Here is a 27,481-nt window from a genome sequence, read left to right as displayed (position 1 = left end):
TCCAGCTGGGATCCTTCTGTATTTTTTTTAAATAAACCAATGCTTTGAACATCTGGAATGGCAGACAGGCATGGCATCATGGGGACCAAAAACAACAAAAAAAAATCTCTCCTAAAGTGTGTGATAGCATCTGCTCCAAATTAAAAAGAAAAGTATGGACATTCCTTCATGAACAGGGAAGGAGTGAATGGGTTACATTGCTTAGTGTCCCTGAGCACCTTACTCTACAGACAGGAACCAGAAGCAAATCCAGATGATATAGTTCAGGCAGGCAATACTAGGCTTAATCTAATAGCTCACCTTCAGTATTGTTTGCTCCCCTGATTAGTACATATGGTGCGTGGGAACTTGGTAGCAACAAGAAACATGACTCAGACTAACATTAAAATATGCAGCATGCCCCCTCAAAAAGCCCTCAAAGCATTGAGACTGAATGATGACACAGGAGGGAGATCCCCAGACCAAAGTTTGCAGATGCCAACATTCTGCAAATCCCAGCATCCTTCAGATATATTACTTGGACTCTTCTCTCTCTGCAGATTCTCCAAATGCTATTCATACCAAGTGCTGTACTTTTTACCCTTTGGCCTAAACCCACTTCCTAGTCTGGGCATTCATCAAACTACTTACAACAACAACAACATCCTTCTTGGCACCCAAAAATTCTGCTGCAAAGACATGAGTAATCAAATCTTCCCACATTTAACTGATCCCATAACAGGAGCAGCAGTGGTGAGAATTCACCATGGCTCTGGACATAGTAGCCTCCAAGATCTAAAAGTGTCCTAGCCTCCTATATATGCCAAGGTCAATTAAATCAGTCACTATTTCTATTAGGATAGTGTAGTTATTGCCTAGGCTGTCAGCCATGCCTCAAATTCACTGCCTTCTCATCTCTAGCACTTTGAATCCCTAACTTCCTTCAAATCACAGTACAATCATTCCACAAATATATATTAAGCAATTACTATGTGCCAGACTCTATGTCCCAGACCCTATGCTAAGCACTGGGAATACAAAGAAAGACAAAGGCATGGTTCCTGCCTTCACAGAGCATCCATTCTAATGGGGAAAACAACAAAGGAATATATTAATACATAACAAATCTGAAGTGAATAATACATATACACAATGTAAATGCAAGGTAGTTTGAGAATGAGGACACTAGCTGTTAGGGAGTTGAGTCTCTGGTTTCTATCCATTTGTGTCTCTGACTGTAGAGCTAGCATCTGTTCCAAGCTATAGCAAAAATAAACTAAAAATAAAAGGCCGATGTAATCTTGGGATTATTGAGAAAGAATTATCACTTAGCTATTTTTGTCTTCTTACATTTCCCTTGACCCTAAGGTCTTTAGTTAGACCTGAGTCTTAAAGCCAGGGAAACCAAAAGGCAGACAAGAGGAGACAACATGTGTATCCTTTTTGATTTCTCCTAGTTGCCAATTCATACCCCAACTCCCCAAACACCTTGTTTTTATTCTTTCATATATGCAAAGGTTGTATGCCATGTTAGAATGCAAGTACTTTGAGCATAGGTAATATTTCTTTTTTTTCTCTTTCACTAGCACCTTGGAGAGTGCCTGGCACATATTAGTTGGTTAATAAATGTTTGTTGATTGATTTTCTCATTACTTCAAAGGTCCTGCTTTAATTATTCTGGGCATTGCCTCCATTGATATATCACAAAGCCTTTCATGCCTCAGGAGATAGATGATCGCTGCCAGAATTTCTTTCGAGAGAGCTTCAGATGGTTGTAGGAAATCAGTTGAAGTAGTAGAGATTGAGGCTGAAAGGCCAGTACCAGTTCAAATGGGAAGAATAATGAGGCTAATGGTGAATGGGCCATCTATCTCAACCCATTTCCATGATGACTTCACCAATCTATGGTGACCATGTGCATTTACTACCTTTACCCTATGCTGATATATCTATATGCACATAGCCCAACACTGCCATTGATATTCACTACCTTTCCTGGAAATCCACTGTGAAAAATGGATTTATCAAAATGACTTTTCTTATACTGAACCCTGATCTTATATATTAGAACAATAGTTCCTGTACTGCCTTCTGTATTTTCATGGGAATAACTCTAATCTACCTTCCACAAAATAGAACTTGAGAATATAATTACAATTCCCTCCAGATTTTCTCTTAACATACACTTATTGGTGTGCATGTTATGTTATGAAAATATCAAGCAAACATCTATTAAATACCAAGTATATGTCAGGTATTATGTCAGGCACCAGTATTATAAAAAATAAAAAGCAGCCCCTGACCCCAGGAAGCTTATATTTGGCTGAGGAGTATGAAGGAGAGAGAAAAACTATACACATACAAATATATACAAAGAAAATGCAAAAACAATATAAATTAATTTCAAAAGCACTGACAAGGGGCAGCTAGGTGGCGTAGTGGATAGAGCACCAACCCTGGAGTCAGGAGGACCTGAGTTCAAATCTAGGCTCAGACCAAACACTTGATGCTTACTAGATGTGTGACCCTGGGCAAGTCACTTAACCCCAATTACCTTACCAAAAAAAAGAGAATTTAAAAGAACTAACAACTATGAGTAAGTGATTCTAAAACTCTGGAAGAGAAAAGGAACAAATATTTATGCAGCACTTACTATGTGCCAGGCACTCTGCTGAGCACTTCTCAAATATTTTCTCATTTGATCCTCACAACAACCTTGGAAGGAGGTAGGTGCTACTATTTTCCTCAGTTTAGAGTTGAGGAAACTGAGGCAGAAGAGTTGATTAGTCCATTGTCAGCCAGCTAGTAAGTATCTGAAGTCAAATTTGAACTCAGGTCTTTCTGACTCCAATCCCAGCTCTCTATCCACTGCTCCACATACCCCCCTCTAAAAAAGGATGAAATTATCAGCCACAGGACTAAGTTAATCCCCACCACACACCAACAAATTCTCATACGATGTGGGTTTGAGTTCTCTTCAAATCAAATCCTTCTTCTCTAGATGTATTCTATTTTCTCAATGCCATGCTAAAAAGTTGGTTCCCTGAACCAGACATAATCCTCCAAATGAAATCTGTCCAAAATTTTCACTAATGCAGCGGAAGATTTCTGTTCAACACTAGTGATCCCTGTTGAACCCAGACCTCCGGAACCTTACTGCACTGGCACTGTTGAATTTCAAATTTACAAGCAAGCCTTTATATTTATCACTGTTGAATTTCAGTGCATCAGTTCAGGCAGCTCGTTCAAGTCTTGCTTTATTTCTGAATCCTGATTTTTATCACCTAATGTGTTAGCTTTCCTTCCCAACCTCATCCACAACTTAGCAACTTAACAACCACGTCCACAAACTTAATCCAAGCCATTAATAATTATGACAAAAAAGTCAAAGAAGACAAGACCAAGCATGGAGCTGATCATAGTGTTTCTGGCTCTTATGCCAAGCTTACCAAGGCTCTGTGAGTGTATATGTGATATATATATATATATATACATATGCATATATATCTATGTATAGATATATATCTATGTATAGATATATATGTATAGATATATATATGTATAGATATACTTACATTCACTATATATATATATAATTTGTCATGTAGATTGTACATGTATATGTACAGATTGATGTATATAGTATTTGTATAAGTATAAATATTTTATATATCAATATGCTATATGTACATTTGTATTTAAAATATGAGAGTAGCTAAATGGTACAGTAGACAGAGCACTGGCTCTGGGGTCAGGAAGACCTGAGTTCAAATGTAGCCTCACACACTTCCTAGCTGTGTGACCCTGGGCAAGTCACTTGACTTTGTGGACAGTATCTTTGCCAAGAAAACCCCAATGGGGTCACAAAGAATCTGACTTGACTGAAATGACTGAACAACAACAACAATTTCATATGTGTAAATATGTATGAATATATACATATACGTATATGTCTATGCATGTGTTTATACATATATAATACACCTGTATATCTGTGTATATACCCTTTTGTATATGAGAGACTTGAAGATACTTATATTTGCAAAAACACATCCCATGTAATTGTCTTACAAACTGCAACATATAGATATAGATAGATAACATGCCTCTAATTGTATAACATTTTTCTACATTTTAGTGATCTGTCTTGCTCTCTCTGTGTCCTCATCAGACCATATAGGAAGTATACAGTCTGGTCATTTGTGGCCACCAGTTTTTAGAAGGGGTATAGACAAGTTGGAGGTATGACCAGAAAAGGATAACCAGGAATGGGAAAAAACTGGAGAACAAGGAATTAGAATGGTTTATGTTTAGCCTAAAACAGCATTAATGGATGACTCTCTTCATATATTTGAAAGGTAATCATTTGGAGTAAGCATTATACTTCTGCTTGATCCTAGAGGGGGCAGCAATGGGTGAAAGTTGCTAAGACAGCCATTTAAGCTCAATGCAAGGAAAACTGACCAGCACTGGAGCTGTTCAAAATGGAATGGGCTGCTTTTAGAAGGAGTGGGCTCATTTCCATTAAAAATCTTCAAAGGCTGTAGGACCACTTGTTAAGATTATGCATGTATTTTGTGGGGAAGGGCACATTATTCAATCAGGAAAGGGTTGGTTTCCCTGGCCTCTGAAAATCCTTCCCAACTTTGAGAATCTATGATTCTGTAGAGGCCTCTGCATCTGAAGCTATCTCTTTAGAACCCTAGTGTGTAAGTGCTGGAAAAACAGACACTATATATCATGCATTCCAACCCCTCATCTGAAGTGAGGAAACTGAAGGCTAAAGGGTAGAAGAGATTTGGGCAAAGTTACTCATCTTATACTATAAATTGTAAAACCAGGAGAAACTAGGATTTTTTTTTGCTCCATGTCAACTATTCTTTCTACTACACATTTCACTATATATGTGAGTGAGAGACAGAGATAGACAGAAAGAGAGAGAGAGAGAGAGAGAGAGAGAGAGAGAGAGAGAGAGAGAGAGAGAGAGAGAGAAGGAAAAGGGAGGGAGGGAAGCTGTGTGGAAAAGGAAAGGAGGGGACATCATCATTGCTTCCCACTGTCAGGAACAAGAGACTCTCCCCTCTTGAATCTCTCTTACCTATCACTATGACCTTTGGGGATAAGAATGAGGATGAGGATGAGGATGAGGATGATAGCATTTTCATAGCACTTTCAGAATTTCAGGAGTTGGTACTGTGGCTTCTATCTTGGGAGTGTAGTCATTTTCCTAATTATGTAGATGCTTCCCCTTCCTTTCTTTGTGTGTGTTAGAGACTTGGGCAGTTGTAATTGAAAGAATATGTCCCATAGAGATTGTCTTGAAAATCACAAGCCCTAGATTTAGGGGCAGAACAACTGGCACACTCTGTACTATAGAAAGTGTACTTTATACTCTCAATTGAAAAATACATGTTCTCCTGATTTCCTCCAGGCTCACAGCTCCCATAAGGGTAATGTATAGCTTTCTATAAATACCCTCAACATAACCTACAATTTAACCTTAATTTTTCCACCTCATTTTAACTTTATTGCAGCCAGGTCAGGCCCCTTGAATTTCTAAAAAATTTAGCCTCCCTGCTTCCATACTTGGTCTTTGATTAATATTATTCTTTAGACTCTATACATCTTTCATCCCCTTTGAGACCAGGCTTCCATTCAAGTGTTACTTTTGCTACTGGTTGTATGTATCCAGCTCCTAAAATCACCTTATTTTATTTTGCGTATATTTTATGGAACTGAGGTAGTAAGATGTAGTGCATAGAGAACCAGCCTTGGAGTCAGGAAGATCTGAGTTCAAGTCCAGTTTTTGACACATGTTGGCTATGTGACCTTGAGTAAATCATTTAATGTCTCAGTGCCTTAGGCAGCTCTCTAGAACTTGTCATCCAGAGTTCCTATTCTCATCTTGTCCAAATACACGTACACACTTATATACACACGTGCATATATACATGTATAGACATAGATATCTAAATAAAATAATATAAATAAATGTAGGGATGACATTATAGATCTAATCTAGAGAGATAGATAATATGTATAAATATCTATTTTTTAAAAATGTGTCTTTTTGGAGGCAGTGCTCATTTTTTTGGCCTTTATACCTCCAATACGTTGCACTGTCTCACAAACAGTTGATGCTTATAAATGCTTATCGATTGAGTGGTTGTGTAAGCATTTATAGAACACTATGCTGTATTTCATTTCCCTTCCCATGCAGAGTTTACATTCTTAGTGTGGAGATGGAGCCTGTGTTTGGGGAAAAGCTTTGTAGAAAAGGCATATAGCTTTAGACTATGTCTGAAAGTGTGATAGCAGTTCAAAGGAAAATGGTCCCTGGTGGGGGCTGGAGTCAGCAGGGGAGGTTTTTTTAGAGGTGGTGGAACTTCTGCTGAGACTGGAAGGATTTAGAAAAAAAGTAGAGAAGAAAGGGTATTCAATGTGGAGGTAAGAGCATATGCAAAGGCATAAAAGTGGGAATAAGTGTAGAAAGCAGAAAGCATCCAGACTGCCCAACTAGAGTGGAGGAGGCATTCAAAGAGAGTAAAATCCAAGATGAATTGGCGTAGTGGAGGCAGACTAAGTAACATGAGCAGTCATTTATTAAGTAAGAAAGGAATTGTGCTAGGCACCATGGGGATACATACAACATGTAGACAGGACATAGTACTGGCTCTCCCTGAATCTGTGGTCTAGGAGGCTTTGAAAGTCAGAAAGAAGACTTCGGCTTTGGTTTGTAGAAAATAAGGAGCCATGGTGAGTTTTTGAGCAGGACAGTCATGTGATGAGAGAGAGATTCCTGGAAAATAAATCTTTTAGAAGCTCTTGTCAATCTCCCTGAAAAGACTCTGTTACTCTCTGATGAAGTTTGTTCTCTTTAACAAGGAATTATGCTATTCCCTTCTCTATCCTCTCTGGCTGACTTCTCTTACTCTCTGCCCCCTGAGAGCCATAAAAGTCTCTCGGCTGAAATACAGTATGTCACATATCTTGTTTATCTACAATTAGCTACCCACTGTAGATCATTAGCACAGTTTGCTAATTTCCAAGTTGGAAATACTTTCAGGGACAAAAAGTAAGTGCTAATTTCCTACACCTTCGACTGAAATATGAACTTGGTCTTTGGCTGATGCATGAACTTTCACTGAGGCATAAACATTAAGGGGCAGAAGATCAGTAGTTTGAGGCTAGAAGGAAAGTCGGAGATCACAATAAAATCCAACTACCACATTTGTACAGTTCAGCAAAATGAAGCCTAGGGAGATTGAGGAACCAGCTTATGGTCACACAGCTGATATCACCAGTGCCAAAACGCATAATAGAAAGAGATTTCATGGAGATCCTTTAGTTTGTCACCCTTATTTTACAAATCAGGAAAGTGAGACCAGAGGAGATTAAATAACTTACCACAAGTCACATTTCTAACTGCAAACCCAGGTATTCGTTCAAATTCATAGGCTACTACCCTGTTCCTTTTGGCTTTTGTTAGTATGTACAGGAAAGATTTTAATTCCAAAGAGTTCAGTTAATGATCTGTCCCCAAAGTTATGTCCTTGCCAATCATTCTACGATTTATATGACATTTCCAATAAGTCAAAAGAATAGACAATTTTCTTTATCTAAATGAAATCTACAACTTGGGTAGGAGATTGAAGATCCACTGGGGGATGAGTGACTCCTTCCCAATGAAAAGTTTAGAAACAACAAAGTGAAGCTCTGTCTACTCAATATTCAGTAAGCCAGATCTGTCAATGCAAATGGAGATTGCCATCTTGTACTTTTTAATGACTTTGCTTGTAACCCTTCTATATCAGCTTTGCTCAGATTCTACATTACCTTTTCATGGGAGATATGAGAGTTTGCATGAAGAAACGCATAGCATGCTGAGCATTATTTTAGATCATATTAGATTGATTTTTAATATCCTACAGAACCAGAAGCAGCATGGCCCAGTGACTAAAGGTTCAATCTTGGAGTCAGAAAGACTTGGGTTATATGCTGCTTGTCACATGCACTAGTTCTCAGGGCAAGTCATTTAACGTATCAGTGACCCTAGGCAACCTACTAAGACTGTTAAGTTACAGACAATATCAACAAAGAAAAGTGAAACGGCTCCTCCCTCACCTGCTTTGCAAAAGTAAGGAACTAGGGGTGTGAAATATTGCATATTATATCAGATTTTTTCACTATGTTGGTTAGTTTTGCTGAACTATTTCCCCCTCTTTTGTATTTTTGGTTATAAAAGTTGGCTCTCTGGCAGGGGATACAACTACACTGAGAAATGTGGGTGACAAAAACAAAATATATCAGTGAAATTTATTTTTTAAAATTATTATAGCAGATGTGGTGGTACACACCTATAATCTCTGATACAGGGGAGTGTAAGGCTCGTAGATTGCTTAAGAAATCCTGAGTCTCTGGAGCAGGACTAAAGCTACCAGGTGTCTGGACTAGGTCTGACACCAATATGGTGAGCCACCATCATGGGTGGGTGGGAAGAGGAGGGAGAGAAGGCAATCTAAGGAAGAATGAACTAGCCCTAAGCATGTCAGAGTTTCAGAGCTCATCAGCAGTAGGGTCAGGCATGAGTGAAGGTCAGGCCAGTGAGAAAAGGAGTTCCAATCACCAGAAAGAAAAAAAAAGTTACAGAAGAGTTCCAGACCCCTAACAGTGAAGGAAATTGCCACACCAGAAGTACTACCAAACTGATGAAATCATAGTCTAAACTAACTATGTGTAGACATATATGCACGTATGAGTGTTTATGCATATGTGTATATACATATAGTTTATGTGTGTATATATATTATATATAATATATGTATATATATTATATATAATATATGTACATATATTATATATACATATACTATATGTGTGTGTGTGTGTGTGTATACATATATATATATATATATATATATATATATATATATATATATATATATATATATATAAAATCTCCTGGGGATTGTGTGCTTTCTCAAAGAGAGAGAGAGAGAGAGAGAGAGAGAGAGAGAGAGAGGAATTGTATATATATCAGGAACAAAAAGAGCAATTGCAAAGATGAGCTCTGTACCTTTGGCACGTGCTAAAGCTCAAGCTGTTGAGGACTGAATTAGGTCATCAAACAAAATGATCCATTAAGTTGCTCATGAGAACATTTCTTGTTAAGTACATATCCCTTAAAGGTCAACAGTGCCAGAATGAAAGACGAGTTTTATAAATGTCAGGCATGGTTTAATTGTGCCAATTTCCTTGTTGTTTGCATTTTCTACTGTAAAACAGTTATTATTAGGGGGAAAAAAAGTCAGAAATGTTATCTCTTATTCAAATTCCCAGAATGGTCCTTTTCCAGAACAGCACAAATCTCAGAGGATGTGATAGGACTCTGCAGAAGGGAGGGGAAATTCACAGGAAAGTATTATTTCTCACACTCATGGTATTTTATTTTAAATGTGGTAAGAAAGAAATGTAAGCAACCTAGCCTTTGTTTGGAGTAGAAGATTCAGTATTTTAAGTGTTTTCTTTTTCCCCCTTTTTTTAGGCCAGCCCTGCTCCTATTATTGTCAACACAGATACTTTGGATACTATTCCTTATGTGAGTATAATTTTTCTCTTGATTTCTTTTCAAAAACTACAGAATAAACTAATCATTTGATTTTGTGTGTGTATGTGTGTGTGTGTCTGTATTCTGTTTTATCCAATAGTTAATCTCATAATATGCTTCCTAAAATTAGTTCTGGCTTTGTCTTTTCATATTCACTAAATCCATGGTTAGCTATGCAAATAATTCCCACTCTCACTGAATGGTTCTGAAACCGAAGGGAACTACATATGAAGAGAGAGAATAAGAAAATGCCTCCACAGAAAACACACCCATTGCTCCATTCGCTGCAGCCAGGTTTTTCCCTGAAGATATCATATGATGGGATGTTAAGAGGTAGAAATGAGGATAGGCTGCCTTAGAGACTTGTATGACCACAGCTGTGACTGTGGGGAGCAGAAAGATGTAGTGTTATGCATGGGAAACAGCTCGCAGACCAGTTTAACTGGAACACAGAGTCTGTGGAAGGGGATAAAGGACTAAGAAATAATTCTGTGAAGGTAGATGGATCCATATTGTAAAGGGCTTTAAATGCCAGCCTGGAGATTGTGTGCTTTCTCCTCTAAACAATATGTAGCCATTGACGATGTTTGAGCAGGGAAGTGACATAGTCTTATCTGTATTTTAGAAATGCCAGTTTGGCAGTGGTGTGGAGGATGGATTGGATGACAGAAACCAGAAGCAGGAACTCTGAAATTCTGCTTTATTATCAAAATTTTTTGCCCTGATAATTCTCCCACTGCCTCCTTCTGCTTGAAGTTACTGACCCTCATAATGACATTTGTTCAATAATATCCTTTGATCATTCTCTATTCTCCAAGAACATCATCCCTGTTGGAGCTTCGGTTCTCTCAGTCCATATTCTTAACCTATTGTCAACCATTTAAGTAGGGGTCTGTTCTCTACCCTAGAATCCTGTGCCACCTTGTTCTGACCTTCCATTATTTCTACTGTGCTACCCCCTAATACAGGGCAGCAAGGTTGCCCAGTGGATAGAGCACCAGGCCTGAAGTCAGGAAGAATCATCTTCCTGAGTTCAAATCTGGCCTCAGACACTTACTAGCTCTGTGACCCTAGGCAAGTCACTTAACCTAGTTTTCCTGTTTCCTCCTCTATAAAATGAGCTAGAGAAGGAAATGGCCAACCGCTCCAGTATCTTTGCCTAGAAAACACCAAAGAGTATTATGGAGAGTCATACGTGACTAAAAATGACTGAACAACAACTCCCTAATACCTTCCTCATGAGTATTCTTTACACAGATGCCTGAACACTCCCCCTTATGCATAAATCCAACCTTGTCACTACATTCCTTAAAAACCTTCAGTGGCTATTCATCATTTGTCTATAAAATGAGAACTCCTTAGCTTGGAATATAAGGTACTCCATGATCTCTCTTCAGCCTGCATTTACAGGTTCATTTCAGACTATTGTACTTCGAACACGCAATGAGTCTACCAGGTGGACTGCCAGCTGAGACTTATCACTGCTTTCACCCACCTTCCTTGTAGTCACACACACAGGCCACCCTCTGTGCTGGGAAAACTGTCTTTCTTCATGTCCCTCTGTTGAAATGCTTCAAGGACCAGTCCATTCACCTGCTTTTCCATGAAGCTTTTCCTGATTTTCCCTAGATGAAAGTGACTTCTTCCACTCTAAATTGCTTACCTCACTCTGTCTTGTCTTGATCTCCTCTTTGCCCTATCCCATGCTGTCTTGTACCACAGGACTTTGTTTACCTGCTATATATCAACTTTTTATTCCTTCATTAAATTGTAAGCACCTAGAGAACAGGGAGTGGGGCTCTGTCTTCCCTTTATCCAGCACCTAGCACAGGGCCTTATATATTATAATAGGTGCTCATGCAAGTTTATTGAATGGTTCATTAGATGTTCAGTGGACATGGTATTGTGTTCTATAAGATCCAAGGAAGAACAAAGCCCTTAGCTTACTTGGTGAAGGAACACTGATAGTGAGAATTATTTCTAGTAAAAAATTTATTTCAGTGGCAAGTTGTACCACTAAGTATACATTTATATTAATTCTGCTACTATAAAAACTATAGTAAGTCAAAAAGATATGCTATAATGTCCCAAGTAGATTCATTCTTTATTCCCTCCCCCCTCTTCTTCTTTTTCCTGTCTTTCTTCCTCATCTACCTCTCCCCTTCTTTCTCTCCTTCCCTCTTCCCCCAACTCTTCCTCATTCTCCCCTTCTCTCTTCCTCTTCATCCCTCTTCTCCCTTTTTTCCTCTTTTCCTCCTTCCTTCCCTGTCCTCTCTTTTCCCCCTTTCCCATCTTCTCTCTGTCTCTGTCTCTCTCTCTCTCTCTCTCTCTCTTTCTCTCTCTTTCCTCTTTTCCTCTCTCTCTACCTCTCTTTTCCCCCCTCCCTCATCTTTCTCCTATTATATTATAATGTCTTCTCTCTCTCCTATATTTTTTCTCTCCCACAATCTCCCTCCCTATCCTTTCTTTTCTCCTAGAATCTCACACCTGCCTCTTTTCTTACATCCTTTTCTCTTTCCCTTTCTACTTAGGAAAGAAGATGCCCACGTACACTAATATGGCCTTGGGTGATAAAAAACATGTCATAGGATCCCTGACCCCTTTAGGTAAAGGGCAAGTCAACACGTCCTAAATCATTCTGGTCCCAATTCTCAGGCATACCTTAACAAATTTAGCCGATCTTATTTGGATGATATAGGAGTATAGAGCAGAGAGATGTTTCTTTGAGCAGAGGCTTTACCTTTGAGCAGTATCATTTTAGGGCCCTAATCTCTCAGATGCCAAGCTCATACTTCTGAACAGAAAATACCAACAGAATTAAGAGAAATCCTCCAGGCCTGCTAGCCTCAGACTTAAGCTAGTCAACTAGTCAGAAGAATTATTTTTTTTTAATTTTTTTGCTAGGCAATGGGGTTAAGTGACTTGCCCAGGGTCACATAGCTAATAAGTGTTATGTGTCTGAGGCCGGCTTTGAACTCAGGTACTCCTGAATCCAGGGCCGGTGCTCTATCCACTGTGCCACCTAGCTGCCCCTAGAAGAATTATTTTTAAAAAATTATGTGGTCTGTCCCTTCTTCCTGAGACTGGCATTTAGGTAAGACCAAATATTAAAAGATCTTTTAACATTTTGTTTTCCCTTACATTTTCTTATGTTTCATAAAAATCTGGTATTTGTACTTGAATTATTTGGTTTTATTAAAATTGGCAATAAAATATGAAGATTCTTCCTATGCTCCTTCAGGAATGCAGGTTATAGTTTATAAGTGTTTGAGCTGTTCTGAAGTTCATCTGTATGCAGTGGGCTCTGTATATTCAGGAATATTGCACCACACAAGATTCAAAGTCTGTATGTTCATTAAGTGACGAATTGTAAGGTAGAGGATAGTATCCTAGATTAGAATAAGAAAGACATAAGTTCGAATCTTGACTCTGATACTTAGCCTTCAGACCAAGGGCAAATCATTCAACCTCTGGACCTTAGTTTTCTGATATGTAAAATGGGAATAATGATCATAATGATAACAATAGTACTTGTAATACCTGCTTCATGAAGTAGTTTTGAAGCTCACATGGAAAAATTCCTACAAATGCTTTACAAAGGCTAAAAGAATTACATAAATATCAACTACTATTAGTATCTTTGCACCTTTTGCTTGCTCTAAAAATATAAAATAACATAATCTGTATATAGGATCTGAAGGTTTATAACGTGTTTTCCTTGCAATTATCTCATTAGATAGTTCTGGAAATATTACTGTCACCATTTTATATATTCAAAAATTAAAGCCCTGAGAGATTAGAACCCTGGTCTTCTCCTTATCCTATGCCCTGTTATTAGAAAGAGATATAAAGACCCATTTATGCCTACCTTAACCACCTGAGACCTGCTAAATATAAACTACATTCTGATAATTCTGGCAAGACCTACTACGTGTTAAGCTAAATATTGTTCTGGCTGCTGTCTATACAAAGACAAAAATGTAATTGTACCTGCCCTCAAGGAGCTTATATTCTTTTGGGAGGAAAAGCATGAACATAAATAATTAAATGAAAAAGATGTGCAAAGTAATGATAAATTAATTCAAGCGCTGGAGGAGAGTGTTTTAGGAACAGGGAAGAATCAGAGCGGGCCTTACCTAGGAGTTAGCATGTGATATGAGCCTTGAATAAAGCTAGGATGTCTACAAGCCAAGGTGAGGAGTGAATGAATTCCAGACATTAGGGGAAGCCTGTTCAAAGATATAGAGGCAGGAAGTTAATGGTTATATGCATGAAGCAGCAAGTATAAGTTTGTTTGGGATATAAAATATATAAAGGAGAATCGTTCAGCTACCCAGACACTGGGAAGAGACTACTCTGCTTAGAGTCAGGACATACTGAATTCAAATTCTGCCTCAAATATTTCCTAGTTGTGTGACCCTACATAAGTCACTGAGCACTCTGGCTTCACCTTCTTCATTAATAAAATGAGGATCATAATAGTACCTATAGCATACAGTTGTTGTGATGCTCAAATGAGATAATATATGTATCCTGTCAACTTTAAAGCACTATGCAAATGCTTGTTATAAATGCCCAATAATAATAGATTGGGTTCAGATTGTAATGCATATTGAATGCCAAACAAAAGCAAAGAAGATAGGGCTATGGACAGCCCTGAGGCGCACCCCTACCTATAGGAAGTGGATTCGACAAAGAGAATAGAAGGAGCAACTGAAAGGCAAGAGGAACCGGGAGAATGAAATGTAATAAACGTCCATGCAGAAAGACTATTCAGGAGAGAGAGAGGATGGTCTGCGGGGTCAAAGGTTGCAGAGGAGTCAAGAAGAATGACAGCTGAGAAGGGGCAGTCCTATTTGGCATTGAAGAGAAAATGACCTCACCTCCGAGTGGAATACAGTAATCCTCTTTTCCATGTTCTGTTTAATTTTATAGCAAGTCCATATTTCAGTGATCAAATTAAAAAGGAAGTATTTTTCATATTTTAAAAAATGTAGTGCATTCTTATTGAGAGCCTAACAATTTTGGTATTCCTTTTAACTGAGAACTGGAATGTCATCTCTGTCAGTGACTCACTAAGTGACCTTGAGCTGATCTCTTTGACTTTCCCAGTCTCCTTGTTCCCCAAGCGCTCTATATCTTGTTTTTCCCTCTTCATGTTCTAGTTAGCATAATTTTCAGGTCTATTTAATAGAAAAAAGACTTTGAGGTCCCCTAGGGATACTTTAGTCATGTTGCATAAGAACATTTCCTCCTTTTAAAGTATTGCCTGAATGATAAAATTAACTTATATTGAAAAAGGTTTCAAATAAATCTCATTAGAAGCCAATGTATTAATTCTACCTTTTGGAACATTTTATTGTAGAGTAACATAAGTACATAGTCTTTATAGTGAGAGCTCCTTGGTATATATGTTTAAGTTGATTAAAAAATGAAGGGAAATCTGAGATTCCAGAAGGGCTTTGTAAATGTTTGTGACAAAGAAATAAGAAATGTATAACCACTCCTAGTTTGTATAAAAGCAAAAATAATGGGGATCACAGGATTTTATTTATTTTTTTCAAGGAGTATCTCAATTTAGGGAGGCAGTAATAATATCTGCTCTTAAAAATCATTATCTTAATAGTTTGAAGTGGCCTTGGGTAGGAATCCCCTGGATAAGTCTGATATTCTAAAGAAGTAGAGTTAAAAGACCTACTATTAGAGTGATGAAATCAGTCACATGATGTGGGTTTAAACCCCACCTCTGCCATTTGCAACCTATTTGACTTTGGGAAAGTCATTAACATCTTTTTGCCTCAGTTTCCTCATCTGTAAAATGAGCAGTTTGGGTTAGTTAAGCTCTAAGGTTTCTTGCACCTCTGAATCTGTGATTTTGTCATGCTATGACTGTGCTTCATTGTATTATCCTTTTAGATTCCTTCATTCACCTTCCTATCCTCCCCTATTCACCCCAATGTTGTACAATTTCATATGCTGGGCATGAATATATTCAAGGTTTTAGGAAACTCAAAGTAAAGCTGCTATCTGATGTATACCTATCTGCTCTCCAGAGGTTAGCCCAGTAAAGGGGGAAAAAAAGATAAAATAATGCCTTAAAAACCTTCTACATCTGTTTAATGCTGTATCCCTGATCAACAGACATATTTTCCCCTTGGCTGACTTTCCTGAGCCTGATAGGTAGCAGCCTCTAAATAAACCCTGTCCCTTCTCCTCCAGGAAGATAAGATTAAGTATTATATTAAACAGAGACACTGCAAAAGGTGTTTCTTTTGCTCTCTTCTGTGATGCTTCAGATTTTTGGTATTCTGACTATTTTCCCCCCCAGAAGTAGGCAGGAGAGAAAAATATGCAGGAAAAAAATTGACTCCTAGAAATTGTGAACTAAAAGGAACCTCAAGCAATTATTTGGTCTAGATCTTTAATTTGATGGATAAGGAATCCAAGGTTGATGGAGGAAAAATAGCTTTCCCAACATCACACAGCAAATCAGTGGCAGAGTTGAGACTCTTGGGGTGTGAGTCTCATAACATCATGTCTAACTAATTAATACCTTTTGAAGGACACTGTGCTGAATGTAAGCACCAAGATCTGTGCTTTCTTTGTCCCCTTGTGAGTGCAAACCCTTGGGGCAGAGAAAAACAATTAGGAATTTCATCAGGGCTATTTATTCTGCTTGTTCAGGGCCATGGATCCATTTATAGGTACCCATCTATATCCCCAACTCATAATTATTTAGTTCGTAATGATCATCATAATAATAGCTAGCGTTTATAGGATGTTTTAACGTTTGCAGAACACTTAAGTTATCTCAATTTATCCTCAAACAACTCTGTGAGATAGATGCTGTCTCTGTTTTACAGATGAGAAAGCACAGAAAGTTGAAGTGATTGTCCCACAGTCACAGGGCTTGTAAGTGACTGGATCAGGATTTGAACTAGTCTTCCTGGTTCCCAAGTCCAGAAATCTATCCACTGCACCACCTAGCTGCCTCAGTTATTAACTGATGCCTAATGCCCTTATTAAATTAATAAGGGGAGGGAGTTTCCAATGTGAATTAACATATAGCATAGCTATATTACTAGGGGGGACTTTATTGTTGTTGTTGAATCCTTTTCAATCTTCTCTAACTCTTCATGACTCCATTTTGGATTTTCTTGGCAAAGATACTGCAGTGGTTTGCCATTTCCTTTTTCATCTCATTTTACAGATAAGAAAACTGAGGTAAACAAGGTTAAATGACTTGGACAGGGTCATACAACTAGTAAGTGCCTGTGGCTAGATTTGAAGTTGGGTCTTCCTGACTCCAGGCACAATACTCCAACCACTGCACTAACTACGTATCCCTAGGAAGCACGAAGAGAGAGGGTGACATAGAAAATGAAAGAGAACAGAAGGCCCATCTGAGCACAGACATGTCTCCACAAGTAGGGAGGATGCTGTCCCTTGTAACATACCCAATATTTCCCCACTTGTCATGGGTTTACTACTGCTATTCCCTAAGCCTGGAAATATGCTCTTCAACCACTTTCTCTCCTTCTCTTTCCCCCTTCCATGACATCTCCCTTTCCCCTACCAGTCCCCAATTTCCCAATTTCTGCTTTTTTGAAATACTACCTAACTAGCTAGCTTATCCCAAAAGAGATTAAAAAAAAAAAGGAAAATGACCTATATGGACAAAAATATTTATAGTAGCTCTTTTCTTGGGGTAAGAAAGTAGAAATTGAGGAGATGCCCATCAATTGGGGAATGGCTAAACAAATCATGGAATGTGATTATGATGGAATACTATTATACTATAAGAAATGATGAACAAGATGCTCTCAGAAAAACCTGGAAAGACTAGCATGGGCTGATGCAAAGTGAAATGTATTGTGTACAAAGTAACAGCAATATTGTAAGATGAGCAGCTATGAATGACTTCGCTATTCTCAAAATACAATGATCCAAAACAGCTCTGAAGGATTTATGTTGAAAAATGCTGTCCATCCCCAGAGAAAGAACTGATGGTGTCTGAATACAGACTGAAGCATACTTTTTAAATTTCTTTTTCTTGAGTATTTTTTGTCTGTGTATTCTTTCACAACATGACTATTATGGATATGTTTAAATGACTGCACATGTGTAGCCTATATCAGATTACTTGCCTTCTCATTGGGGAGGGAGGAAAGGAGAAAATTTGAAACTCAAAAGTTTTAGAAACAAATGTTAAAATTGTTTTTACATGTAACTGGGGAAAATAAAGTGCTAAATAAATACCACAAAAATTAAAAAGGAAAGAAATACTACCTAGCTTAGATGACACCTCCTCCAAGAAGCCTTCTCCTATGCCCCCATTTCCTTCCTTTGCTTCATGTAGTACTTTGTACCCATCTTATACACCATTGCTATTGTTTCAAAAGTTATGGCACCCTTGTAGTCACTAGTCACATCATAGGACCCTGCTATGGAAAACTTGATTCAACCTGAATTAAAACAGAAGTTTAAGAAGGAACTAAAGGGGCAGCTAGGTGGCACAGTGGATAGAGCACTGGCCCTGAAGTAAGGAGGACCTGAGTTCAAATCTGTCCTCAGACCAAACACTTGACACTTACTAGCTGTGTGACCCTGGGCAAGTCACTTAACCCCAATTGCTTAAAAAAAGAAAAAAGAAAAAAGGGAATTGAGAGTGTCATAAAGGTTATAGACTATGATGAAGCAATATTCATTAAATATGGAGTGTGTTTTGGATGGCATTGAGAAGAAAAGATGTCATTAAACAATGTTGGGTATGAAAGATAATATTGATAATGGCCCTGTAGTGGTGTGCCTCTGTCAAGGCAATTAGATATTGAAGCTAGAAGCAGAAAGACTTGTGTTCAAATCTGGCCTCAAGCACATGACCCTGGGCAAGTCAATTAGCCTCTGTGTGCCTCAGTTTTTTCAGTTGTAAAATGGGGATAATAATAGGATTTACATCCCAAGGTTGTTCTGAGGATCAAATGAGATAATATCTGTCAGGTGTCTGGCATATAGTAGATGCTTAATAAATGCCTGCTTCACCCTTCCTTTTCACTGATTTGGAGATCATGGATCTGAAAGTTGAGACTCATAAGGAGGAAGTGACACAGTAAAAATGTGGGAAAAGCAAGATTTTGATTGTGTTGTTTTTCAGTGGTTTCGGGCGTGTCCGACTCTCCATGACATATTCTTTCAAAATAACTCATAGCGTATCAATCACCACTGGTCATATCTGTTTCCTTTCCAATCATCAGTAGCATAAGCACCGAGGAAAAAGTCACCACTTAAAAGGTGAAGAATAATTTCGTCGCAATGGATGACTATTACATGTCCTAACATTAAAAGTAGTTCTCTTCTAATTATCTAGCTTTACAACCAGCTAAATGGTGTAATGGATAGAGTGTGAGGCCTGGAGTCAGGAAGATTCAACATCTTCTTGGGTTCAAATCTAGCATCAGACACTTACTGGCTGTATGATCCTGGGCAAGTCACTTAACCCTGTTTACCTCAGTTTCATGATCTGTAAAATGAGCTGGAGAGGGAAATGTCAAACTACTCCAGTGTCTTTGCAAAGTAAAACTTAACTGGGGTCACAAAGAGTCAGACATGACTGAAACTATGGAATAACCACCAACAGAATGCCTGAGGGAAAACAGAAAAATTACAAGCAGTCATCATATACTAGAAGAGCATTGAATGCAAAGTTGGAGGACGTTGATCAAATCCCCTCTCTTTGTATTGCTATTTGTGTGATACTGCATAAGTCAGTCTTGTCTGTCTCTTTATCTGTAAAATAACAGAATCAGACAAGGTGATCTTTAAGGTTCCTTTCATTTCCAAATCTCTGCTCTTAATAATTCCAGTTTCTCAGCTGGCAGAAATCCCTACTCTTCAGATTATCTTTCATTTCTCTGGTACTGAACTAAGAAAAAGTTCTAGCATCCTTCGCTGAAATGTAATGTTCCTCCCTGGTGCTATCCACAGTTGTCAGGATGCAAATTGCCTTAGACCAGGGGTAGGGAACCTGTGGCCTGGAGGCCACATATGGCCTTCTGGGTCCTTGGGTGTGGCCTTTTGACTGAGTCCAAGTTTTGCAGAACAAATCAAAGGGCTACTGTAGTGAATCCAAACTCCACCAAACAAATCCCCTTAATAAAAGGATTTGTTTGGCAAAACTTGAACTCAATCAAAAGGCCACACCCAAGGACATAGAAAGCCACATGAGACCTGTAGGCTACAGATTCCTCATCCCTGCCGTAGACCTTTAGCCAGTACAAAGACAGAAGATAGTGGCAGGGGCACTCTGGTGACTTCCTGTAGGTATGCCTCTGAGTCATTCTTTCCTCTGCATCTTTTTGAAGCAATGTTGTGAGATAATACTCACTTTCATCCTTCCCTATCTGCAGACTGTCTCCAAAATAAAGATTCAGGGTAAAAAACCTTTAGAAAGAACATCTTAATTAAATATGGGAATACATTGAACTATGTTTAATGAAAGCTAAGAATGAGAGAGAAAAAGGTGGACATCTAATTGTACTTTAGACAATTTCTTTAAAAGCTTCCTCCATCTGTGTCGTCCTTAAACTTAACAGCTTCTAATTTTTAGTGTCACTACTGAAATGAAACCATACTTTTAATCGTCTGTATCTCATATTACATTTGCTGCTTATACTTTAGATACCACAACATAGTACTAATGTCATAGCAGAAATAGCATTGACCCAAAAGGCAAAGGACCTTTCATCATATTCTTGCTCTGGCACTTCCTAGCTGTATGTTCTTTAATAACTCACCTAACTCTCTGAACCTCTGTTTCCTTTTCTATGGAATGGGACTACCAATCCTTGAATTATGTTTCCCTTACTTTTTGTGTTTGTTTTTGTTTTTGTTCATTTGTTTGTTCGTTTTGGTGAGAAAAGCATTTTGTAAATTGTGAAGAAGTATGCATGTGTAACTATGTGCTATATGAATCATGCCTATTAAATCATACTAGAACGTAGAAGCAACATGCCTACTTGTGGGTTCAGTTTTCTGAATAACAAAATCTTGAAACAGAATCTGTGAACCTAAAAGTTAAAAGTTGAAATGACAGAAGCTACAAAAGCATGCACACATATGCATCTGAAGTATTCATTGGTTCTTTTTAATAATGCTGTTTTACTTTTCACTTAACACTTTGAAGAAATGATGAAGGATTATCCATGAGAAAAGATAAAGCCATAGTTTGGAGAAACAGAGATTAAAGTTATAAAATAAGGAAGAGTAAAAGATTGGTTAGGGGAAAAAGAATAGGAACAGCAAACTCAGGCTATTTTTTTTAAAAAATGACTTTAAAACCTTTATATTCTGTCCTATGGTTTTAAAGTAGGTTGATCATGGGTTGATCTAAGAGCCCTACATCAAACTTGGGGGAACAAAAGGAATAGTGAAAAAAAAAGCCAAGCCTTTTTACAAAACCCCTGGTACTTTATGTAATGTTCAATTCATTTTATACACTCATCTTGACCTCATTACATTTTTTTACATTTTTGATGCAATTGGCTATCTCATGTTTACTTCTCCAAGGTCCAGTTTTGGAATAGCAATTCAATGGATACTTTTCAAATTCTGTTATATGGGGAAAGTGAGTAAAGTACTATTTGTTTTGAGGAGGCTAGTAGTGCTTGGCCTGAAGTCAGGAAGACTCCACTTTCTGAGTTCAAATTTGGCTTGGGAAAGTCATTTAACCCTGTGTCCCTCAGTTTCTTCATCTGTAAAATGAGCTTGTAGGGGAAATGGCAAACCACTTCAGTATCTTTGCAAAGAAAACCCCAAATGGGGTAACCAAGAGTCAGACACAACTGAAAAGGACAGCAAACAAACAAACAAACAAAAATTTTAACCCTTCCTTTGATCCCCACGGAACAGCACATTACAACTATAGACTTTTCCTCCCTTTGCTTTGGCTAGTTTCTAGGTCCTATAGGCAGACCTAATCTCTTCTCTGTGAAGAGTCACTTCTACAGAATTCTAAATGATACTCTACTCACAGAGGTGACCCCTTCCCACTGTCACTCTTTTACTGATGTATGCTGTGTTGGAAAGTCTTCTGCTCATAATCATTCCTTTCTTTTCTGTGTGATGCATGATGGAGTCTGTCAGCATTGGTAGATTATAGGTGTCTCAAATATAGCATTAAAGAAAAAATCACCATGACCGAGTAACAAGGAATATTTATATTGGAGGATGGGAATTGATTAGCCTGAAAACACTTAAAGGAAGGCAATCAGGGTGGTTAAATAGCTTAGAGGTCATAACTCATGGAGCATGTGATAGCTGTCTCAAAATATTTGAAGAACTGTCACTTGGAAGAAGGATTAGATTTCTTCTGTTTGGTTGCAAAAAGAAATACTAGGAGCAATGGATAGTAGTTTCCAAGAGGCAAATTTAGGTTTGAGTTAAGGAAAGCATTCCTAAAAAGTAAGACAACCCACAAAATGGAATAGGGAAGTGGATTCCATAGCATTGGTCTGTCCAATGAAGCCTAACCCAAATGATCACCCACTGGATATGGAAAAGATGAATTTTTTTTCAGATTTGAATTAGACTAGATGATCTCTGAGGGTCCTTCCCATTCTGAGAATCTTAAGTCAACAAGCAATTATTCAGCCCCTACTGTGTCCTTGGCACTATGCTAAATGCTGGCGATACAAAGAAATGCAAAAATAAAACCAAAACAAACCCCCAAAAAGCAGTTTCTGCTCTCAAGCAGCTTACCGACTAATGGGAGAGAAAATAAGCAAACAAGTAGAAACAAACAAGCTGTATACAGGATAAATTGGAGATAATCTCAAGAAGAAAGTGACAAGAATAAGGAGGACTAGGACAGGATTCTTGCAGAATGTGAGTTTTTTAGCTAAAACTGAAGGAAGCCAGACAAACCAAGAGACAGAGAAGAGGAGGAAGAGAATTCCAGGCAGGGGAAATTCATGGAGTCAGGAATGGAGATTCATGTGCAAGCAGGAGCAAGGAAGCTAGATTCTTTTTTTTCCAGTGAAAATCCATTTCATTGGATCACAGATTACAGAGGAAAGTGAGGTTAGGAGAAGTTCCAGAAAAGCGCAAAAGGCCCAGAATGTGAAGGACTTTCTGAAATCATGAAGAGTTTTGTATGAATCTGTGATTCTTTGAAATACAGGATTTTAGCCTTTAGGAATTTTAACATTTATGCAAGAAAATTATCTTTTGGAGGTTGGATTTATCATAGATGCCATCATGTGAGTTTCTTAGTTTAATAGTTGGAGAAACTGGAACACAGGAACATTATGTGATATGCATACAGACAAGTTTGGGGGCGGCATGTTCTAATCACAGCCTTTACCAACTCAATTCACAGAATGTCAGAACTAAAAGGATCATGGGATCAGAGATTTAGAGTAGGAATAGATATTAAAGCCTATCTAGTTCTTCCCTCTCACTTTACAGGAAATTGAGGTAGAAAAGAGGTTTAAAAAAACTTGCTAGGGTTATCTAAGGAGTAAATGGAAGAGTCAGGATTTGAACCCAGGTTCTCTGATTACAAATCTATTTTGTTGTTCAGAAAAATTCAGTCACGTCCAACTTTTCACAATCCCATTTTGGGGTTTTCTTGGCAAAGATACTGGAATAGTTTGCTGTTTGCTTCCCCAGCTCATTTTTACAGATGTGGTACTGAGGCAAATAGGGTTAAGTGACTTACCCAGGGTCACACAGCTAGTAAGTGTCTGAGGCCAGATTTGAACTCAGGAGGATGAGTCTTCCTGACCCTAGGCCTGGAACTCATCCATTGTGCCACCTAGCTGCCCTTTAATTTGGTTTTTTAAAATCATATCTTCGTCTTCATCTGCTTTCCTCCCTCTACTCCTGGGTTGCTGCTTGGAAAGTTGCCCTGATTATTTGTAGCTTTGAATCGTTTGGCACGAAATGTATAAGATACTCCAGGGGGACTTTTCATTAGGAGCCTATGATGGCACCCTAGTGCCTTTTTGTTGTAGTTTTTAATTGTTTGAAGAAAGTATAGTCTGTGCCTAAAGAACAGCCTCTTAAGGTAAACGTAGCTTGTTTATCCCACTTTCTACAGAAAGTACAGAATGATGTTTAGCCCAGAGGTGTTTCATGTTCAAACTCAGTTGCCTGAGACTCAAAGAATAATGATCTTTTGTTTTAGAACCTTGTATCTCAAGGAAAAAAATAGAATTCATGGAATAACCAATCAAGATAACTAAAATTAGATGCCAAAAGGAGCAAGTAGATAAGAGTCCATGATAATCTCTATCTCCTTGCATCCAAATTGAAAGTCAGGTTGGTTTTGGTTGTGATTGTTTTAGAGATAAACTATTTCCCCTGATCCTCTAGTTGTAGAAGTGAGGAGATTAGATAGATTGTAATTGGGGATGTAAATAATGTTTTACTGATACCATTTTTACTGTTTTCTTTTAGATAACCATAACCACTATATGCTCTATCATTCTAAGAATTCTTGAAGAACTTTGAAGTATTTATTTTTACTGATCTATGATGATTTTCTCTATAGGTCACAAAAGAGGATGGGTAATCAGCAGACTCATTTTTTATTTGGTCATTTTTCAGTTGTGTCCAACTCTCCACGACCCCATTTGGGGTTTTCTTGGCAAAGATACTAGATTGATTTGCTATTTCCTTCTCTGGCTCATTTTACAAAAGTGGAAACTGAGGTAAATGGAGTTAAGTGACTGCCCATGGTCACACAGCTATTGAAAGTCTGAGGCCAGATTTGAAATCAGGAAGATTACTCTTCCTGACTCCAAGCCTGGCACTCTGTCCACTGTGCCACCTAGCTGCCCAGCAGACTCATTCTGAAACTTCATAAGAAGAAGTATCCTTTTAACTTGGTAACATCCATACCTAGAAGGAAGGAAAATCTGTGCACTAATGAGTGAACCCATATTCAGCATTTGTAGAATTAGTGAAAAGCCCCTTCAGGTGATTAAGCTGACATATCTAATTATTTAAGAGCATAATTAGGTTAATCAAGGAACTGAGGCATATTGTCTGTATGTAGGCATTTTGCTCTGAGGGCCATTGGAATTTGAGAACAGAAGTTTCCAAAGTGGACTGCTATTGAGAACTGCTCTTATTAAATTCCGGTCAGATGAGTACTTTTTATGGAATGAAAAAGCTTTAAAGCTCATAAAGACATGTTACAAGGATGGTGCAAGGATCATTCTACTTGCCCATCCCATCCTACTTACTTATTACCCAAATAGATTATTTTTTTTTCCATATAAACAATCTTCATTTGACTCTGACAAGAAGTATCAAAGGATCTCTAATTTTCTTTACCCTTTTGTTGGCTCTGAAATCCAAGACAGAAACAGTGCTTCTGGCAAAACATCTCAGTGGGGGAATCTATCTCTAGCTCCCTTCCGGGGATATTTCCCCATTAGCTGCTTGCTCTGGAGTTTCCAATAAGTAAGTACATCCAGACTAGAGAAACCCTGCAATTAATGCTTTGTATAAAGCCAATGTAAAGTCTGAAATGAAGAAAGGTGAATATACTTTCCATGTTTCCTGAGATAACTATTTCAGCTTTCCATGAGAGATCCTAAAAGGAAGAAGGAGATACAAGATTAGCGTCATAGGATGTGGGAGGGCAGGGGGACATACATCTGTGTAGCAATGAAGCATCTGTTCCAAAGTACCTGATTCTCACTTGACCCAAGAAGCCTCATTATCAGAGTCCTTTGTGGTAGTGATGGTTGTCTTTACCTGCGTTTCCACTTCCCTAGCTCTCCATGATGCCTTAGAGCTTGCATTTTTTTAGTTGCAGGTGTCTGCTACTGTTCCCATTAAGAGATAGATAGATAGATAGATAGATAGATATAGATAGATAGATAGATAGATAGATAGATGAGAAAGATAGAGATAGATAGACAGATAGATAGACAAACAGATAGACATATAGACATAGGGCATTTATTAATTGTTTACAATATGCCAATCATGGTGTTAAGCGCTGAGGATATTAATAAGAGGGTCCCTGCCCTTGAGGATTTTCTTTCTCTAGCTTCTTGCTAGAGAAAGAAAATACAAAGAATTGAATTTAGAAAGGGAGTGAGGAAAGGAAAGGATGCCCATATACAGATTAAGGATGTTGCTTCTGAGTTCAGTGAACTGACTTTTAAAGATAACCCAAAACTTGGCCTATCATTCTTCACTATATCCCATTGCTAATTTTTTTTATTTACTAAAGAGAATAATTCATATATCATAAAGAAATCACCTGTATGGCCATATCTTTTTTACTGTTACTTTAAAACCTCTTTTTCAGCCCCTTTCATGTGGTTAGATCTCAGGCTTTCAAGGACCAATCATTTATGTTGTTTGTTTGTATGCATGTATGTATGTATGTATAAACACACATTTATTTATTTGTTTGTCTATTATGTACATGTGTTTGGTGCTCAGTTATTTTTCAATCGACTCTTTATAACCCCATTTGGTGTTTTCTGGCCAGAAATATAGGAGCAATTTACCACTTGCTTTTCCAGCTAATTTTACAGATGAGGAAACTGAGGCAAACAGGGATTAAATGAATTGCCCAGGATCACGCACCTAGTAAGTGTCTGAGGCTACATTTGAAGCCAGGAAGATGAGTCTTCCTGCCTCCATGCCTCACAGTCTATCCACTGCATCAGCTAGCTGTGTATGTACACATAGGTGTATATACATACACTATTGTCCCCACTCCTTAGAACATGAACCCCTAAAGAACGAGGGCTATTTGGCTTTTGCCTAACAGAATGTCTTGTACATAGCAGGTGCTTAATAAAAACTTGCCTGAAATGCTAAGAACATTTGTCGTTATCCCCAAACTTTAAGGAAAGCATCCAGCACAGCAGAGGAAACTAGGCTCAATTCAGTCTGATTCGGGATGACATTTTGTATGTGTTTATGATGTATGGTACATAGCACAGTAATGTATCCTTCACTGTAACAGGTTAAGATTATTATACAGATCTTCTTGTCCCCTGTTAAAAGACTATATATCAAGCAAAGAAAAGCACTAGGGAAATTTAAAACTGATATTCTCATGAAGCATTTTGACTACTCCTACTAGTGTTACTGTTGTTATGAACTTGTAATAGTATTATCAATATTAGTGAGAATACAGGCTTTAATCAAATTTGTTGTACGTTCTGGACAAGCAAAATCACTTTCATGAAGGGGACTGGTTCAGCGAGGGTTTACAGTGAATGAAATGGTAACTAAACTGAGCCAAAAAGGAAGTAGAAGATTATCTCAGGTTTGAGTGAGTATGGGGAAGGGACATGAAGTATAGGCTTGAGAAATGGCCTGACCAAAGGCTTAGGAGCAGGAAAATACACAATGAGAGCCTAGAATGGTAAGCAATCATAGAAGGGTAGTATTTAGAGCTGGAAGGAACCTCAAAATTTTATAGATGAGGACAGGAAAGTCCAAAGAACATAGTAATTTTGCCAAGTATGTATCAAAGTCAGAATTTGAAACTACATTCTTTTAACTCCAAATACATTGGGTTTTTCCCTCTAATCTATGTTATTCCATGCTGACTGGGATATTGAAAAGTGTCAGAGTTGGGCATAGATTGGACATGTATTGGGGAGGACCCTAAATGCCAGACAAAGAAGTTTTTGTTTTGTTCAATAGACAATAAGAAACTATTGATGGTTTTTGAGCAGAGGAGAGACATGGTCAGACTTGCACATTAGAAAATTTTTTTCTGAGATTATATGATAGAAGAATTGGAAAGGAAAAAACCTATAGAAAGGGAGACCAGTTTGTAGGCTATTATAATGGGCCAAGTGAGATATAACAAGATTTAAGTTGACTAACTCTAGATTTTGTTCTGTTTTAATC

General features: G+C 38.0%; 1 protein-coding gene across 9 annotated transcripts in view; it reads left to right on the top strand.

Annotated features, from left to right (window-relative positions):
- DLG2 (discs large MAGUK scaffold protein 2) overlaps positions 1 to 27,481 on the top strand; it is a 1,818,644-nt gene that overhangs the window by 822,149 nt on the left and 969,014 nt on the right. For all 9 annotated transcript variants that reach the window (XM_078156955.1, XM_020993659.2, XM_078156957.1 and 6 more), the window contains one exon: positions 9,524 to 9,577. In XM_078156955.1, the coding sequence (XP_078013081.1) occupies positions 9,524 to 9,577 (54 nt within the window). The remainder of the gene's footprint in view (positions 1 to 9,523; positions 9,578 to 27,481) is intronic.

Source organism: Phascolarctos cinereus, unplaced genomic scaffold (assembly GCF_003287225.1).
Source record: "Phascolarctos cinereus isolate Bilbo 61053 unplaced genomic scaffold, phaCin_HiC Scaffold_726;HRSCAF=1367, whole genome shotgun sequence".
In the NCBI taxonomy this organism is placed as follows: Eukaryota; Metazoa; Chordata; class Mammalia; order Diprotodontia; family Phascolarctidae; genus Phascolarctos; species Phascolarctos cinereus.
Note: the sequence above shows the minus strand (reverse complement) of the source record. Positions and strands in the feature narration are given on the sequence as shown.